Genomic DNA, 18,918 nt, shown 5'->3' on the forward strand with positions numbered 1-18,918 from the left:
TATTTCGTGAAAAAATTACTCAGAGTTACCTTTGGGAAAAGTGATGTTAACACCAAAAATCAATTATGCCAGCAAAAAGTTTGTTTTAGTGCCAATGCAGACATTTATTTTTTCTCTGAATTCCCATAAAACTTCTAAGATCTGAGCTGTAGGTTATGCAAAGAGTAAGTTACATCAGAATGCACCTACGAAGAATTTGGACATTTTTGTTGACTTTATAGTTCTCTATTTCAAGATGACTGTCATTATATGAAGAAAGATCGCAAGTTATACATGTCTTCACAGATGAGAAAACTAGACTTAATAAGTAATTAGCAATATTAAATCTTATCAAGAAGACGTGACTTAAAAAATATTGTTCAAATGCTAATTTTTATATTAGTAAACAATCCAGATACATTAAAATACCCCTTTTTTTTCTTAACAGCTTTCCAGCTTCCCTAGTAGCTATGTTGTTGATTCAAGTATAAATTGATCAGTGATAAAATGATAAACAAATGGCCCATGTTTTTAATATTGGTAGGCTACAGCAAACAGTTTATTTTTCATATCGTAACATGAAAAATTAAATAGACGGGGGTGCCTGGGTGGCTCAGTCTGTTAAACGTCTGATTTCGGCTCAGGTCATGATCTCACGGTTTACAGGTTCAAGCCCTGTGTCGGGTTCTGTGCTGACAGCTAAGAGCCTGGAGCCTGCTTCAGATTCTGTCTCCATCTCTCTCTGCCCCTCCCCCACTCTTGCTCTGTCTCTCTCTCTCTCTCAAAAATAAACACTTAAAAAAATTCTTAAATAATAATGTTCTCTGAAAAGAGAAGGTATAATCACTGTTAACTGCTAGTTAACAGTTAACTAGCCCATTTCAGTTAAAACTAAAAGTCTTGGAGGGGGGGAGCAGAGCCTGGGTGGTTCAGTTGGTTAAACGTCCTGCTCTTGGTTTTGGCTCAGGTTGTGATCTTGCAGTTTCAAGGGTTTGAGCCCCTCGTCAGGCTCCACGGAGCCTGACACTTCAGAGCCTGCTTGGGATTCTCTGTCCCCACGCTCTCTGCCCCTCACCCACTCATGCTGTCTCTGTCTCCCTTGAAAAAAATAAACTAGAAAAAAAACTAAAAGTCTTGGTCAAACAGGATTGGCATGTCAGGGCAGCTGCTCAGTCCCCAAGGCTGCCCCTCAAACCCCGATTCAGATACCAATCTGCCTGACATTGGTTGTCATCTGTTATTCTGACTGACCAGCTATAGATGGGGGTTCCAAGAACCCAGTCCCTGGGACAACTGATTTTGCTAGAAAGTTCACAACTCAGAGAAACATTTTACTTACTAGATTACTGGTGTGGCTTTTTTGTTTATTTGAGAGAGAGCGTGCTAGCAGGGAAGTGGTAGAGAGAGGGGGAGAGAGAGCAGGCTCTGCACTGGCAGCACAGAGCCCAACTTGGGGTTCAATCTCATGAACAGTGAGATCATGACCTGAGCTGAAACCAAGAGTTGGACATTTAACTAACTGAGCCAGCCAGGTGCCCCATTTACTGGTCTATTTTAAAAGGACATAGCAAGGGGGGTGCCTGGGTGGCTCAGTCAGTTGAGCGTCCGATTTTGGCTCACGTCATGATGTCACAGTTCATGAGTTGAAGCCTCACAACAGGCTCTCTGCTGTCAACATGGAGCCCACTTCAGATCCTCTGTCCCCTTTTGTGCACCTCTCCCGCTCACTCTTCTCAAAAATAAACATTTAAAAAATAATAATAAAATAAGTAAAAGCACACAGCAAGAACAGCCAGGTGAAAGAGATACAGGGCAAGGTACTGGGAAAGGGTGGGAGCTTCTGTCCTCTTTCTGGGCACGTTACTCTCCCTGAATGTCCGCGTGCTCACCAACCCGGAAGTTCTGCAAACCCTGTCCTTTGGCTTTTTTATAGAGGCTTCATCGCATAGTCATGATTGGTTAAATCACTGGCCAATGAGGGCAATCAATGTCCAGTCCCTCTCCCTCTCCTGCAAGTGTAGGAAAGTTCCTACATTGTAATCACAGGGTTGGTTCTCCTGGCAACCAGACCCCATCCTTACGGGCGTTCCCAAAAGTCTTCTCATTAACATAACCCCTTTATGGCTCTCATCACAGCAAATTCCAAGGGTTTTATGGGCTGTATGCCAGGAATTGGATTAAGACCAAATACATATTTCCTATTATAAATTACAATAACACACAGGTAACAAGTATATTTTCTCTACTCTCTAACAAAAATTTTACAACATAGCAGATGTAAAATTTCTCATGACGTAATGCAGAATAAAGGACTAAAGGACATTCCATTCTCTGTTCCATTCCAGCGTTGTAATTTACCATATGAGAATGAAATAGTCCAAATTCTTGTTTTATCAAGGTCTCCTAATGGCAATTTAATAAGTCCATGGAGGAAGCATCATTGATGACTTATAGCCAAAAAAGCTATCAGCTGTCTTCTGCAGAACTATCCCAGATTCCTTGGTCCAGCTAGACCAGAAAGCAAAAGCACTCTTCTCTTACAGTGCATTGTCCTCCCACCTTTGAGAAGTTTTCTCTTCCCAGCATCTGGCAATCTGCCCTGGTGACTCTGTGGGATCAGCCAGGAAAATGCTTCCTGGGAAGTGCACTTAAAAAATTCTTGTTGAGGGGCGCCTGAGTGCCTCATTCAGTTAAGCATCCGACTTCAGCTCAGGTCATGATCTCATGATTCGTGAGTTTGAGACCCGTGTCGGGCACTGTGCTGACAGCTCAGAGCCTGAAACCTGCTTCGGATTCTGTGTCTGCCACTCTCTTTGCCTCTCTCCTGCTCGTGCTCTCTTTCAAAAATAAATAAACATTTAAAAAAAATTTTTTTTAACTCTTGTTGATAAGCTTGAAACAGGGATGTGATTAATAAAGTATCCAAAATATTTTTAATTATTCTAAAATAAGACTTCCAAAAGATATATCTTATTACTAAGATATAGTTTGAATCAGTCACAGAATCGAAGACTATCTACATCAAAAATTACTAGAGGGACAGTCTAACCTCCTACCCAATACTTTGATCTCTTATGGAACATTTCCAACACCCTTTCGACACAGTTTGGAAAGCAGAACTTTCTACCTTACAATAAATCTCAAGTACATTTCTGAAATATTTCAAAAGTTCATTTTCATAAAATGCTGAAATCTTCCTCCTTATAATTTCTTCCCCTTAGGTACAGTTCTGTTCCCTGGAACTACTAAGTCATTAAAGGAGTAATTTGGTTTCTCTGAAATAAACTTCATTCCATCTGACAAATTTAATATATTTCTCTTACCCTAGAAGTACAAAGTGTGAAGGTTTGTCTCAATATAGTACAAGGATATCCCTACTGAGCTGACAACCATAACTGGGAGAACCTTACATTTTTAAGAGAAAAATTACAAAGCAGTCCTCACCACTGAAAGCCATAAAAGGTAAGGAATTAACTCCTTCTGAATACTACACAGAATAAAGAATCCCAAATGCTTAGCTTCTAGCTCTTGGTTGTAAAATTCATATATAAATTCCTAAAGGCTTTTTTTTTTTTTTTTTAAGTAGGTTCCACATCTGGAGTGGAGCCTAACACGGGTCTTGAATCCATGACCCTGACATAAAGACCTGAGCTGACATCAAGAGTCAGACACTTAACCAACTGAGCCACCCAGGTGCCCCCATATTTAAATTCCTAATAAAATACATTCTCTCCTCATCTGTTGATACAACTCCCTTTAGTTTTAAATATCATCCCCTTTGCTCAAGAATTGGCAAGTAGGAAGAAGAGATTTCCACAGCAATTTATTGCTCATTAGTTTTAGAACTTTCCCATAAAGATAATTTACATTTTTAAAACATCCTCAAACATTTAAAAGGCATTATCAGGCATGATCATTTTAAATCACTAACATTTTACTAGCAACATTATGAGCACCTACATCACTGAAATTCTTTTCTCTTACTTTTTTTTAAATAACACTGATGAACTAGTGGAAGCAGTTTCCCTTCTTTGTGAAGCCTATGAGTGTCAGTTGCACCTCCAATAAAAGTTCCATTGACAAATATTCTTGGTACCTGTTGGATAAACAAAAGATTAGGTCATCACTCTCTTGTTAGAAGTATAAGACCATTTCACATAATAATAGACCCTCACACTCTGGGTAGTTTTATACGCCAGATGTCAGACTACCCTCTTTCACAAAGTATGTACTTAAATCTTCACAACCCTTGAGGTAGGTACTATTTTTAGCCTTATTTTGGAGGGAAATGAGGCACAGGAACTTGTCCAAAGTCACAATGATAGTAAATGACAGAGCTAAGATTTAAATCTAGGGCAATCTGACACTTAAGCCCCTCCTTCTAATTGCTATGGCATATAAAAGGTAAAATAATAGTCTATAGTTATTGTTTATACGTTTAGGTGGTTCTTTCGTAGGTCGTTCTTTGTTTACTAAAAGGGAAGATATGCTATTAAACATCTTCCATGCAAACAGAAACAAAAAGGGAAATGGCGACATTGTATATTTTCCTGACAATGCATTTCACTGAAAAAAATGCATATTACTGGACAAATTTCAGGAATCTAAAAACATGAAGAACTAAAGCACTCCTATTAGCACAGTACCTGAAGACTGACCCCTGGTCTGTACTGTTCAAGTAAAGGGAGGAAGGATTTCATCTTAGGAGCTCCAGGAGGACCTTAAGGATTCACAAACACTCATGACAACACTATCACCCCACTCTTCCAGTCAAAACACACACACTCACACACACACACACACACATACACACACCATGCCAAGAATAAAAATAAAATGAATGAAATCTGCTGTATCCAGTCTCTGAATCTTGTTCCCAGATCTGCCATTTCTTTATCAACACAAAATTCTTAGAGGATGAGTGAACACCTGGCCCACTTTTCCTCACATGACCGTCCAGGCTCTAGGTGACCCAAGTCACCACCTATCTGGGGGAAAAGCACCACCAAAGATACACTCACGGTTCTTTCACCGGTCATTTTGTAGAGAGCATCTTGAAATTGACTTCCATGTTCAAGCATGTCCAATTCCACCACTTTATAGTTAACATTCATGTCATGGAAAAGTTTTTTCGCCATCGTACAGTAAGAACAAGATGTTTTTGAGAAAATCACCACACAATTATCAGAAATTGTTTCCTGAAGTCAAACAAACAAACAAAATAATTATTTTAATTCTAGGCATTAACTCCTGGAAAGAAATCATGATTATAGTGGAAAGGGTATGGATTCTGGAGTCTCATGACACAGTGCTCAAACTAAGCCCCATCATCTATTTTCTTATCTGTACACTGAGAATATTATTCATTTCCAAGGGATGTTTTTAGGACAAAAGGATGTAACAGATGGAAAGCTGGCATGGAGTGATAACAATAATCATAGCACATTCATATCCAGCAAACATGTCTGTGTGCCAGACACAATTCTTAACACCTAACCTTTACTAACTCATTTAAGCCTCATTATAATCCTGAGATAAGGTCCAGTTATTATCTCTACTTTACGGATGGGGAAAGTGAGACACAGAGGAAACTAAGTGACTTACTCATAGTCCTCATCTAATAAGAGTTGGAAAGCTGGGATTTAAATCCAGGCAAGTATAATTCTACAGTCCAGGCACTTAAACTCTGTTACCTTGCCTCTTAAATACTCAGTAGGTATTCAGAAGTTAACTCCTTACCGTCTTTAACTTTTAATGGTGAGGACTGACACGTGATTTCTCTTTAAAATGTAAGGCTTTGGGGCACCTGGGTGGCTCAGTCAGTTAAGCAGCCGACTCTTGATCTTGGCTCAGGTCATGATCTCACAGTTTATGAGTTCAAGCCCAGTATCAGGCTCTGCACTATTGGTGCAGAGCCTGCTTGGGATTCTGTCTCTCCTTCCTTCTCTGTCCCTCCTCTGCTTGTGTTCTCTCTCAAAATAAGCAAATAAGCCTAAAAAACAAACAAACAAAAAAAAAAACAAAACAACCTACCCCTCAACTTCCACTCCTTCCTGTATATCTTTATAGTAAAAAACAAAAACAAAAAGACAAAACAAAAAAAAAAATCTTATTATAGTATTGATAAGGCCTTCTTACACTGTTGTTCCTGGAAAACCCACTACCAGAAATGCTGATTCAACGGGTTTCATGCAGAAGTCAGAAACTACTTTTAAAAGGGGCGCCTGGGTGGTTCTTGATTTTGGCTCAAGTCATGATCTCAAGGTTCGTGAGTTCACGCTCCACATCATTCTCTGCACTGACCATGCGGAGTCTGCTTGGGATTCTCTCCCCTGCTTGTGCATGTGTGCTCTCTCTTGCTCACTCTCTCTCAAAATAAATAAACTTTAGAAAATAAATTAAAAAAAAAGAAACTATTAAAAAAAAAATGTCCCAGATGATTCTAAGATCAGCCTGGTCTGGAAACAATTCTCCAGGCCTTTATCACAAAGACCATGAGACTTTGCTATGCATTTGTGTCACCTGTGAAATTTGTTCTTTTTTGTCTCTAAATATTTGAAAGCCCAGGTCCTTCAAGAGATTCTGAACAGACAGATCTAGCACCCAAGCATCTGTCTAACTTGTTCTTATGTGGGTCATAAGCAACACCTTCCAGATGAAAGCCAAAAATCAAAGGGTAGAGTACCCAGGCAAAGTAATTCTAAAGGTACATCCATCCTTTGGTGTCAGAAGGATTTTAAGGCACAGTCTAGCTATCTGCAAATGGGTCTACTTTTATGCTTTCTCTTCTGCTTATTCATAATATTTAGTATAGAAGTCTGTCTCGGGGAAAGCCAGTCACACTGGAAATGTATTAGTGAATCTATGTTATAGGTGAGAAAATTGAGGCTGACAAGTTAACAATACTAGGATTTTACCCAACCTGTCCCAACACCAAACCCAGTGTGCTCTTTCCTCCACCATGCTGCCTGAGGTTATAGGCACACTGAAACCGTCATTTAGAGAGCTGAGCATCCCGGGTGCTGACACGCAGTAAAAACAGTGAAGAGATTCCAAAGTGAGTTGAAACTCAAGATGACGGTGACAGTTCCTCGAGTGATCCTTCTCACCTTCTCTCAAGCTCAACCTTGCTAAGTTTTCATGATTTTGTATTCTTTTCAAAGAGGCAATTCCCTCACAACAGGTTTCCAACATTGCTGTTACATTCATCAGCTGTTTTTTAGCCAAATAAATTAAAGGCAGAAATGTTTATATGTGGTGGTGATTGGTGGTGAAGAACAGAGAAAGATAAACATGAGTATGTGTTGTAGACTACAAGGGAAGAAAAACATACACACAAGAGAAGTTTTCTGAGGCAAAATTAACTGGGGCTTGCAGTGAAAGAGAGGAAAATAGTACACAGCAGCACACGGTGTTCCTGAGGGGATCATTTATAGAGTAACTACGGCGTACAAAGTTCTGTGTTAGGGAAGAAAGCTGTTAAACAGCTTCCCAGGCCAAAATCAAACATAATCTCTAGCTAAAAACAGCTTGACTGCTATCAAGAGTAGACCTGAGTTAGGTCTGATGGAAAGGAGGAGCTAACTTCACAGATCCACCTTAGAGGGAGTAAAGGCTCTATTAATAATAAATCTCGTAAATTGTGACTAACAAAATGATCTAGAACTTTCCTGCCACATGGATTATTTTGAGAGCAGATTTTAAAATATATACTTAGTAATTCATTTGCTGAACTATGTCAGTTCGGATACTGAAAAAGCACATTAAATGTGTAAGACATAATTCTTTTTCCACATAGGAAAGTTTTTTCCTACATCTCCCACATCACTCACCTGAATCTGATTCACAGGAGCAGTTGCTGACTTCCCCAAAGATGATGATGTGCTGTTCCCCATCCTAAAAAGAATTTTAAAAGGCAATGTAGCTTTAAACATTAAAGATAACATATCATTAAAGACAATATGTCAGACGAGATCCATTTGAATAAAACCTGATATGCAGATATAGATCCAAATCTATGAAACAGAAACAATAATTTTACTTATTATTAGTACAAAATATCAGTTTACAAAGTATTTGTTTACTAAAACCAAAAGGGACTGTGTGCTTCTCTAACTAGCCTCCTAATGTCCTTAATTATTTGGTTAAGTCGCATTTACTGTGTTTAAAGCCTGGTGCACTCTTATTTCTGAACACCAAATTTCAAACAGACTGTCCTAAAGACTGATCTTATGACCTGACCATTAGTTTAAAAATACAGTTCCCATTTTCTTATTAAAACATGCTAAATCTCCATGCACACCCTGTGAAACAGAGAATCTACAAAGATTCAAAGATTTTAAGGAAACTAAGGTATCTCAACCACAACATCCATAACTGCAAGTTTCCCAATCCGTAAAATGGGAATAATAGTCACTCCTGCATCAAAGGGTTTTATGAAGATTAAATGAATTGATAAAAAGTAGAACAGTGCCTTGATCACAGTAAATGTTCAATAACGTTTAACATTACTAATATTATTCCCTAATTACAGGGATCCTCTAGATATTTATTATCCAAAACCTAGCTGCTGGGAGCTTGTAAAAGGGGCATTCATTGTAACAGGAATATAGTCACTAAAAATTGACTAGTTTTGTATCACCAAATCTCTATGCCTATGCCTAAAACCTTTACCCATCCACCTATCTTTCATCAGCAGCCAGGCCTTACTGCATTGTCCAAACCATATCCAGCATCCGGATGCAAACTAATTAGAGTAAAATTACAAATCTTACAAAAGAATCATAAAATAATCCAGGTTTCAAAAGAGAATTACTCAAATTATATAAAGATTAAGAGAGTAAGATAAAGAATTGAAGCTTCAAATATTTCAAAAAAGATTTTCCTTACCATTATGTTGCAAAACTCAAGTTTTGATAGAAAAAAAATCTCCCTCTAAACATTTCATTCATTCACTGTGAGTGTTAAAATTTAAATGTTGGGGGCATCTAGCTGGCTCAGTCGGTAGAGCATGTGATTCTTGATCTTGGGGTTGTTTCAGCCCCACATCAAGGCATAGAACTTACTTTAAAAAAAAAAAACAGATTTTTATATGTTATCCTTGGAGGATGAGTAACTGATCTATATAGCCATGCCTATGCACTTGGAATAAGGATGCTATAGCAAACATCACCTTCAGTAATTACAAAAAGTTAGAGGCAGAGACCACTCCAAGGGAACATTATAACATTAGAACTCCCCAATGTTTACAATCTATTATTCCTTGCTTCCCAATGGTTGGCAAGGAAATATTTAAAACAAAAAGGGCCTGTGCACTTATCTCAGGAAAGGGTTAGGAGTAGCAAACTAGGAAGACTGCAGCCAACTTAGGAAGACAGCAGAGGGTGCAAATCAAGAAAAAAGCAGGCTGAGTTCCTGGAGCCTAAACCAGGGGGGGAAAGGGGGGCAGGGGCAGTAAGTAGCACTGACCTGGACCTAAGGTGCTTTAATGTAATAAATCAGCAACCTGTCTGGTTTATCAACTAAGAAAACAAGTTCCATTCATCTCCAGTCCCACATCTAATTGTCATCCCCAAAACATCTATTACAATATTTACTATTGAAGCAGTTTCAATAGAACCTTCACAGGAATGTTTCCTTGGGGAGTGAGAGGAGTTAGGAGATGCATCTGAAATATCACCCTCTACCCACCCAAATAAAAGAATAAGTGTCTGGAAAGCAACTTTCTCCTCCAATTCTGGTTAAGCTTGGCAAAAGTTATTACCCAATAAAGAAAAGGACATCAACTGAGAGGTGCACAAGCAACTTTTCACTTCAGTACTCATGTACCCACTCGCCAGAACACATTTATGGAGGACCTACTAGATACTAAGTAGGCAAAATGCTAAATGCTCCAGGAATACATATCATTGGAAAAAAACACCCAGGGACCTGTCAGTCAAATAATTAATACCACGTGATTAGTCATTAGCACCTTCCCAAGTGGGTCACCAACTTAGCCAATAAAGTTAATCAAAAGTTCCTGGAGTCTTGGGGCGCCTGGGTGGCTCTGTCAGTTAAGCGTAGGACTCTTGATTTTGGATCAAGTCATGATCTCAGAGTTCATGGGATGGAGACCCACCTGGGACTCTGTATTGACCACATGGAGCCTGCCTGGGATTCTCTCTCTCTCTCTATCTCAAAATAAATAAACATTAAAAATAAGAAGTCTGGGGCGCCTGGGTGGCTCAGTCAGTTGAGTGTCCGACTTCAGCTAGGGTCATGATCTCACAGTCTGTGAGTTCGAGCCCCGCGTGGGGCTCTGTGCTGACAGCTCAGAGCCCGGAGCCTGTTTCAGATTCTGTGTCTCCCTCTCTCTCTGACCCTCCCCCGTTCATGCTCTGTCTCTCTCTGTCTCAAAAATAAATAAACGTTAAAAAAAAAAATTACAAAAAAAAAAAAAAATAAATAAGAAGTTTGTGGAGTCTTGCAGGACTGGTCGGAGTTACCACACCAAGTAAGCAGAAAGAGACTCCAAGACACAAGGATGGATGCACCGTGGCAGGCACAGATATGCCAGCTGGCAGAACCACCTTGGAGCAGCGGCGGGGGCCTGTGGGTGACACAGCATCAGCCCAGGCAGTGGATCCTCCACAGCACTGGGGAAGTACAAGGAAAGCAATCCTCGGTCTAGCCAGAGGCGACATCAGCCTAAGTCACAATCCCCATCCTCAAACACTTGGCCATTTAGCAAGGAAGCGGCTCCTTCACTTCCTGCAGCAGCCTTGCCAGGTTTAGTTAGCAAATAAAAATGCAGAACGTTCGATTATATTAGAACTTCATATAAAGAGCAAGTGACTGTTTAGTCCAAGTATGATTCGTGCAACGTTTGGGATACACTAAGACTAAACAAATATTCTCTGTTTATCTGAAATCCCAATTTATTAAGCGGGGAGGGCGGGGGGGGGGGGGGGGGAGGGCAAGTGACCACGACTCGGGTATTTCCATCCTAAGAGTCACAGGAGCCGTCAGTCTACACAACCGCTTAGGGCACCATTCTCCCCCCACCCTTCCTGAGCTCCCGCCACTTTCGAGGGCCCCCCACCCCGGCGCCAGGGGAAGAGGCCCCCGCGCCCACCGCTTGGTCCAGACCCCCGCGAGGCCTCCGCGCCACGCCGACCCCGTACCCGGAGGCCGCAGCTCCGGCCGCCCGGCCGAGCTGGCGCGCGGAGCCACTCCCGCGCCGGATCAGCCGCGTCCCCGGCAGCGCCGCGTGCCACCAGGACATGATCGCAGCGCCGGCCCGCGGCGAGCGGAGAGCGCGGCGACAGCGGCCGCGGAGAGCCCGCCTCCGCCGGCGGGTCCTACCTCCGCACGCCCGGCCCCTCTTCCGCCGGGCCCGCCTCGCCCCGCCCCGCCGGGCTGCCCGCGCAGCCGCCGGTCTCATCGGCGGGGCCGCGCGCGTGCTCCCAAGCCCCGCGGCCCCAGAGCGCAGAGTCCGGGTCAGCGCGGCCCACGTGTAGTTAAAGAGCCGTGCAGGCCCACGCGACGCCTCCCCTGCTGGCCTCGAGGGTTCGGCCCTGCCCCACACCTGTTTCTTTAGGGGGTTAGGGACGCTCATAGAGACTCACTGGCCGGTGGAAACAGCGCGTCGGGACTGTAGCCACCATCCTGGCGAAACGGAGAAGAAAAAAAAGACTGTCTGAAAGAGAATCGAAGTGCTTGGGATGTTTACATAAAGATGGTAGCGTCATCGCAACTTCCGGTCGGACAGGTGTGCCTCTCTCGGTGAAGTGAGGGCCTAACTATGTCCTCTTAAAATTAGGCTACTGATCAGGAACCCATATGAATCGTGTGACTGGGAGGTTTACATCCAGAATTGAAAGAAAAAAGGAACCGAACGCAGAACGTTCATTCCAAAGAAAACAAAAATTGTGTTTATAAAAAAAGTGAAAGAACATAAAACTTGAAATAGTTCGGAGGTGTTTTGCCGTGGCTTTGAAAATAGGGAAGTGCTAGGGGCGCCTGGGTGGCTCAGTCGGTTAAGCAACCGACTTCGGCTCAGGTCATGATCTCGCGGTCCGTGAGTTCGAGCCCCACGTCCGGCTCTGTGCTAACAGAGCCTGGAGCCTGTTTCGGATTCTGTGTCTCCCTCTCTCTCTGACCCTCCCCCGTTCATGCTGTCTCTCCCTGTCTCAAAAATAAATAAGCGTTTAAAAAAAAAAAATAGGGAAGTGCTGTTAATGACAACATTGTGCCGCTCGTGGTAATAATAGCCCTTTATGCGTCGCTATGTAAGTTGAAGGGGTCAGGCCTTTATATTTATTTACTGAGGACATTGAGATCTATTTGTTAAGGGCAAAGGGCAAATACGGTATTTTTAAAAATCGAAGCAATTATTGGAACAACGCAGACCTTTTTGGATCCTTCATATTCAACTAGCTAAGTGTCAAATTTGTGTTACCAAGTTACAAAATTAGAACGTCTGTTTCTGACGTTTTTTTCCTATTTTCAAATGAGTTGTTTCATTACCTCATAAAAGGATGAAAGTTAGTTGCAAAAACAAATACCGCAAAAGCTGTGAAGTCATTCTTCATAAATCCAAAATTAACTTTAAAATTTAAGATATGGTATCTATAGTGTTGTGGGTTTTGATTTATTTTGAATCAAAGAAAGCTATTTAGGAAATTTACTTTTTTATTTTCGTTTTGAAGTAGAATTTTACCTTATTGTTTCAAATTGTTTTACAAAATAAAGGCCATTATGAAGTGAAACAATCATGTCACCATTCAATTTTAATATAGTACAGCCTATGGTAAGCACAGAATTCACTGGACAGATTTTTTAAAGGGAATCCTCAAATGAAAGTACTTCAAACAAAAGTATTATGTCTGAATTAAGTGTAATCATAATCTTCCAACTTCATTATGCTTCATTGCTTAGTTACAAAAGTGATGATTTTGGTCATAATTGTGATGTCTATGATAGTACCTTAACAAGTATGCCTGCTGGCTGTTCACTGAAATGTATGGCGTGAACATAATGGGGGATGGCCAGTATAGGTAGATCAAGAATACATGGGTAAAGGGGCACCTGAGTGGCTCAGTCAGTTAAGCATCCAAATTTGGCTCAGGTCATGATCTCCCCATTGGTGAGTTTTAGCCTGGAGTTGGGCTCTGTGCTGACAACTCAGAGCCTGGAGCCTGCTTGGGATTCTGTGTCTCCCTCTCTCTCCCTGCCCCTCCCCCACTGGTGCTCTGTCTCTCAAAAATAAATAAAAACATTAAAAAAAAATTTTTAAGAATATATGGGTAAATGCAGCCTTACAAGTTCTATACTTTTTTTCATGACTCAATGTGATATCAATTAAAATAATTGACATACCTTTAGATATTCTTTCAAACTTTTTTTTTTTTTGAGAGAGACAGAGAGTGGGGGAGAAGGATAGAGAGGGGGAGAGAGAAGGAGAGAGAGAGAAAGAGAAAGAGAGAGGGAGAAAGAATCCTAAGCAGGCCCCATACTCAGCACGGAGCCTGACATAGGGCTCCATCCCACAACCCTGGGATCATGACCTGAGCCAAAATCAAAGAGTTGGGACGCTCAACTGACTGAGTCACCCAGGCACCCCAAACTTGTTTTTTGTTGCTTAAATTGTCAAGTAAATCTCATACCTTTTCTTTTTGACTTCAAAACAAGTCTATCCCTTGCCTAGGGTTGAAAGCTACCGTTGAAAAACAAAATTCAGCTGGATAGATTTGAAGATTTAACTGGCTTTATTCAACAATTCATAAATTGGGCAACATCTCATCTGGCAAATAGAAAGGAACTCTAAGATACCGTACAAATGGAAGGCTTTAAAAGGCACAAAGGAGGTGGGACAAGGAAGTCATAAACCTATCTCTGGGGAAGGGGGTCTTTCAGGCAGATTACCTCACTAGTGCTAACCAGGAAATTCCTGATTGACCTACCACAATTATATTCCTGGGAAAGGCTGAAACTGCAATTAGGTTAGATAGTAAGTCTCCGTTTGGTGATGTGGACTTAGCACCAGTGACTCCATTGGGACATGTTGTTTCTTTTTTAACACTAAGATCAGTAAATTATGAGATCTTCTACATGAGAAGGCCCCTGTGGGAGGTCCTCTATACTGGGTCCAGCCTGTACGTCTTAGCCATGTGGAAAACTTCAAAAATTCTTCCTGCAAAGAAACTTTTTAAAGAAAAAAAAAAAAAAACATGATTATGAACCCACAAAGATCAGCTATTGTATTTGTATCCTAAGGCTGCTGTAACAAATTACCACAAATATGAAAGAACAAAAGTATATTTTCTTACAGTTCTGGAAACCAGAAATCCAAAGTCGGGCAGCACCATGTTCATTCTAGAGGCTACTGTAAAGGAGAGTTCATTTCCTTTATCTTCTACCTTCTAGTACCTCCAGGTGTTCCTTGGCTTCTTTGACTTGCAGCCACATTACCTCAGTCTTTTTTTTAAATTTTTTTTTTGGTGGGGGGGGTTGCACAGAGGGAGAAAGGGGGACAGAAGATCCACAGCAGGCTCTGTGCTGACAGCAGAGAGCCTGATGGCAGGGCTTGAACTCAAGATCTGTGAGATCATGACCCAAGCCAAAGTTGGACACTTAACCAACTGAGCCACACAGGCACCCCATATATCACTTCAGTCTTTGCCCATATCTTCACATTGCCTTCTCATCTGTCTATGATAATGACACTTGTGATTAGATTTAGGCCATCCCTGAATAATCCAGGATAATCTCATCTCAAGGTCCTTAACTAAATTGTATCTGCAAAGAGTTAGTTTTCCAAATAAGGTAACATTCACAAATTCCAGGGATTTGACCTGGATATATAGGATCATTTTTTTAGCCTACCACAATGACAATACTCAAACAGCCTGGATAAAGCCTGATATTTCATTATTGTCTTATGTAATTTGTTAAACTTCTGTGAATTTTATGTTATACTCATTTTCTGTTTTGGTTTTACTGCATTCATTCATCCTTTACTATGTCAGTCACTGGTCTAGGTAACAGGATACAGACAAGGTCCCTGCCCATAAGAGATAAAATTCTATCTTTTCTCCAATTTTTTGAACATGGTATAAAACTCATGGTTTATAAAGGTGTGTCATGTTTTTACTTTGGTATCACTGTTAGATATCCCCATTTGCACAGGTCAAAACAAATTTCTGTATGCCCATGCATTGTTTTAGACTAAACAACGTCTCCCCCTTATGTTTTTCTCCAAATATATTACAGCTGTATTTAAAATCACATTAGTTTAGGGGCGCCTGGGTGGCTCAGTCGGTTAGGCGTCCGACTTCAGCTCAGGTCATGATCTTGCTGTTTGTGAATTTGAGCCCCACGTCCGGCTCTGTGCTGACAGCTCGGAGCCTGGAGCCTGCTTCAGATTCTGTGTTTCCTTCTCTCTCTGCCTCTCCCCTGCTCATGCTCTGTCTCTGTCTGAAAAATAAATAAAACATTTAAAAATAATAATAATAATAAATAAATAAATAAATAAATAATAAAATCACATTAGTTTAAAACCATTACTGAAATTCGTTATAACCTTTTTTTAGCATTATAGAGTTTCTCATTCTACGAGTACAAAAATTACAGCATATTATTATTTCACAAGAAGCCTTAAGAAGGACCGTTTGTTTTTCCAAACCACAACTGATTTTCCAATGCTCTCATATCAACTGGGTATTCTACAATTCAGTTCAACTCTGACAAGAACTACCTGGAGTTAGTATAGACCCCACAGGTTAAGGGCTCAGTCCTACAAGACTGCCTCTACTTCAGACAACAGCCCGCACTTCTGCCCTGCCAACTCCAAAATGTGGTGTTACCATGACCTTCCCTCAGGTTCAAAAATTTGCTAGAAAAACTCATTAAACTCAGGAAAATACTGTACTTACAATTACAGCTTTATTATGAAGGATACAACTCAGGAACAGGCAAATGAAAGAGATGCATGGGGTAGGTTGGGACAAGGTTAGGCCAGACCTTCCATACTCTCTTCAGGTGCACCACCATCCCAGCAAATCAATGTTCACCAACTCAGAAGCTCCCCCAAAAACTTGTCATTCAGGAATTTTCATCAAAGTGTCATTGCTAGGCATGATTGATCAACGGCATGATTTGCCATTGGTGGTTAAATCAATACCAGCCCCCTCCCTTCCCCTGAGGAGTGGAGGGTAGTGGATGGGGGGGGTGGGGAGAATTGGAAAGTTCCTTGAGTACAGCCAGCCCCCCTCAAACGAAGGGCCCACCAACAACCACTTAATTACCATAAACTCAGGTATAAGGGAAAGAGCCTTGTTATGAATAACAAAAGACACTTCAATCCCTCCAGAAATTCCAAGGGTTTTATGGGAGCCAAGGACCAAACTCAGGGCAAAAACCAATCATAGGGGTGCCTGGCTGGCTCATTTGGTGGATACAACTCAGGATCTCAAGGTTGTGAATTCAAGCCCCACATTGGGTGTAGAGATTACTTAAAAAATAAAACCCTTGGGGCGCCTGGGTGGCTCAGTAGGTTAAGCGTCCGACTTCAGCCAGGTCACGATCTCGCGGTCCGTGGGTTCGAGCCCTGCGTCGGGCTCTGGGCTGATGGCTCAGAGCCTGGAGCCTGCTTCTGATTCTGTGTCTCCCTCTCTCTCTGCCCCTCCCCCGTTCATGCTCTGTCTCTCTCTGTCTCAAAAATAAATAAACGTTAAAAAAAATTTTTTTTTAATAAAAATAAAAACCTTAAAAATATTTTGAAAACCCAAATATATATATTTTTATTATACCACAAAGATCTATCTTGTTTTTTTATAGAAACCCAGGGATAAAAAGCCATAACAAATGGAGGTGTCAGATGTTATTTGAAATTTTTATATTCAGAAAGCATGTAGTTCAGATTCCTAATTCAAGAATGAAATGAATAATAATAATAAAAAATACCTTTGTTTGATAGAATATCCACCAGAAGAGTAAGAATGGAAACGATTATTTAAGGATTTACTCAGAATTTTTAAGTGTCAAGTTGAAAGATATTTAAATTCTTTGAGCCAAAGGAACAGGGGAAGGAAAACTAGATAGTGAGTTATTATATGGAGTTATATGGAAGAATTAGGAACAGGATATTCCTGAACCAAGTATGCCTCGGATGCATTTATGAAGGCAATGAAAGATATATCACGGATTAGGGGGATTTCTGTTAAAGAATGTGGTAACTTCACTACTTCAATTCATTGAAGAATTAGCATCCAGTATGCTGTAACAAAAATATTTATCTAAAAAGCTTTTTGTTTTTTGCCAAGCACTATTTCCTTCCCTCTGTATCATTTCTATGTCCATAAAATATGTGTTTTTAAGTCTCTGGGTCAATAGACTTGGAATGATAAGACCAGAAAATATGTTTTCTTTTGAAGTGTGAGCAAATTACTTTTTTAAAGATCTCTATAAGCCTTGCACTAGACAAATTTATAACTAACTCAGAGTGCCATCTGGTGTTGAACAAATAGCATTATGTGATAGATGTTTCCTAACCTTTGCATTATGAAGTTTTGTCTTTCCTATCTCTATGGAGAAGTCAATGTCACTTTGCCCAGTCTTATTTTCTTGTTGTCAGAAGGAGGCTAACCGTGTGTTTTTATTCTTACTTTTCTTATAAATTCAAAGAGAGAGAATGAGTGGGGGAACTATGTTTTCAACTTTACTGGTGAATATAATCATATTTGAGACTAAAAATTTACTTAATAGTATGGAAAGGTTTTTTTTTTTTTTAATTTTTTTACAGATTTATTTTTGAGAGACAGAGAGACAGAGCATGAGTTGCGGAGGGGCAGAGACAGAGTGAGAGAGAGAGAGAGAGAGAGACCATCTGAAGCAGGCTCCAGGCTCTGAGTTGTCAGCACAGAGCCTGATGCAGGTCGAACTCACAGACAGGATCGTGGGTTCATGACCTGAGCTGAAGTCTGCTGCCCAATGGGCTGAGCCACCTAGGTGCCCCAATAGTATAGAAAGTTTTATCTATTGGTGCAGAGGAATAAAAGATGTGTCTTGCAAAATTTATGAGAGGCACATGGTAAGGAAGTAAATTCATGTTCATAATATAGTAACATTATTTGGTTCAGAGTAAAGACTAAGAAATTTCACTGATGTGTCAAAAAAAAAAAAAAAAGCTATAGTAGTAGCTGTGTTCCACAGAATGACTAACTCTTTACGATGTAATGATCGATACAAAAGTGTGAGGGAACAATGCAATAGGAGTGCATCTAATCCAAATCTCTTAAACTTAATTCAATTCCCCTTTAATCTTAGAGGCCTTTCCTCATCAGTCTATCTAAAATAGTACCTTTACTCTGCTTTATTTTTCTCCAGGACAATTTATCACCAACTGACTTTGTACATAGGTATATATGTATGAATTGTCTTCTTCTCTGTGAGAACGAAGCACCAAAGGGCAGAAAATTTGTTTTGTTCACTAGCAGGTCCTACAAAAATTTCCTTAAGAAACTAGACTTTTGGGGGCCCCTGGCTGGCTTGGGCAGAAGAGCATGCAACTCTTGATCTTGGGATCATGAGTTTGAGCCCCACGACAGGTATAGAGATTACTAAAAAATAAATAAACTTAAAAAAAATTGTAGAGTTTTCACTATAGTTGCAGAAATAAACAAATATTTGTGCATTTTAAAATTAATAAATGTGGGGCACCTGGGTGACTCAGTAGGTTAAGCTTCCGACTCTTAATTTCAGCTCAGATCATGATCTCATGGTTTGTGAGATTGAGCCCTGCTGTGGACTCTGCTCTGACAGTGCAGACAGAGCCCGCTTAGGACTCCCTCTCTTTGTCCCTCCCCTGCACATGATCTCTCTCTCTCAAAATAAATAGATAAATTAAAAAAAAAAGGTAGGCTGATAATTTACAGGGAAAAAAGAAACCTATGATGA

At 40.6% G+C, this 18,918-nt stretch overlaps 1 protein-coding gene and 1 long non-coding RNA gene across 5 annotated transcripts; one reads left to right on the forward strand and one right to left on the reverse strand.

Moving 5' to 3' along the window:
- Positions 1-720: 720 nt before the first annotated feature.
- Positions 721-8,990, forward strand: LOC123586749. Its single transcript, XR_006706922.1, has 3 exons — positions 721-845; positions 8,816-8,818; positions 8,980-8,990. It is a non-coding gene; the product is annotated as an uncharacterized LOC123586749 (long non-coding RNA).
- Positions 3,786-11,653, reverse strand: GLRX2 (glutaredoxin 2). 4 transcript variants are annotated; one of them, XM_045456139.1, is made up of 4 exons: positions 11,589-11,653; positions 7,812-7,875; positions 5,001-5,177; positions 3,786-4,075 (listed from the first exon to the last, which is right to left on the reverse strand). In XM_045456139.1, exons 2-4 carry the CDS (start codon positions 7,872-7,874, stop codon positions 3,941-3,943), a joined length of 375 nt encoding a protein of 124 aa, XP_045312095.1. In that variant the 5' UTR covers position 7,875; positions 11,589-11,653; the 3' UTR covers positions 3,786-3,940. The 4 variants fall into 4 exon arrangements, with proteins under 4 accessions (XP_045312095.1, XP_045312096.1, XP_045312093.1 ...); XM_045456140.1 differs by having other exon boundaries at positions 11,549-11,630; XM_045456137.1 differs by lacking the exon at positions 11,589-11,653 and adding an exon at positions 11,145-11,347.
- Positions 11,654-18,918: the final 7,265 nt, after the last annotated feature.

This window comes from Leopardus geoffroyi, chromosome C3, assembly GCF_018350155.1.
Source record: "Leopardus geoffroyi isolate Oge1 chromosome C3, O.geoffroyi_Oge1_pat1.0, whole genome shotgun sequence".
Classification (NCBI taxonomy): domain Eukaryota; kingdom Metazoa; phylum Chordata; class Mammalia; order Carnivora; family Felidae; genus Leopardus; species Leopardus geoffroyi.

What these genes read in the sequence shown, in the direction of transcription:
- GLRX2 (XM_045456137.1), bottom strand. Translation starts at nt 11,245, where the DNA reads ATGTCCTGGTGGCACGCGGCGCTGCCGGGGACGCGGCTGATCCGGCGC. An exon ending in CTCCTGTGAATCAGATTCAG is followed by an intron (nt 5,178 to 7,811) that starts GTGAGTGATGTG and finishes GTTTGACTTCAG; the next exon opens with GAAACAATTTCTGATAATTG. An exon ending in AAATGACCGGTGAAAGAACC is followed by an intron (nt 4,076 to 5,000) that starts GTGAGTGTATCT and finishes TTTATCCAACAG; the next exon opens with GTACCAAGAATATTTGTCAA.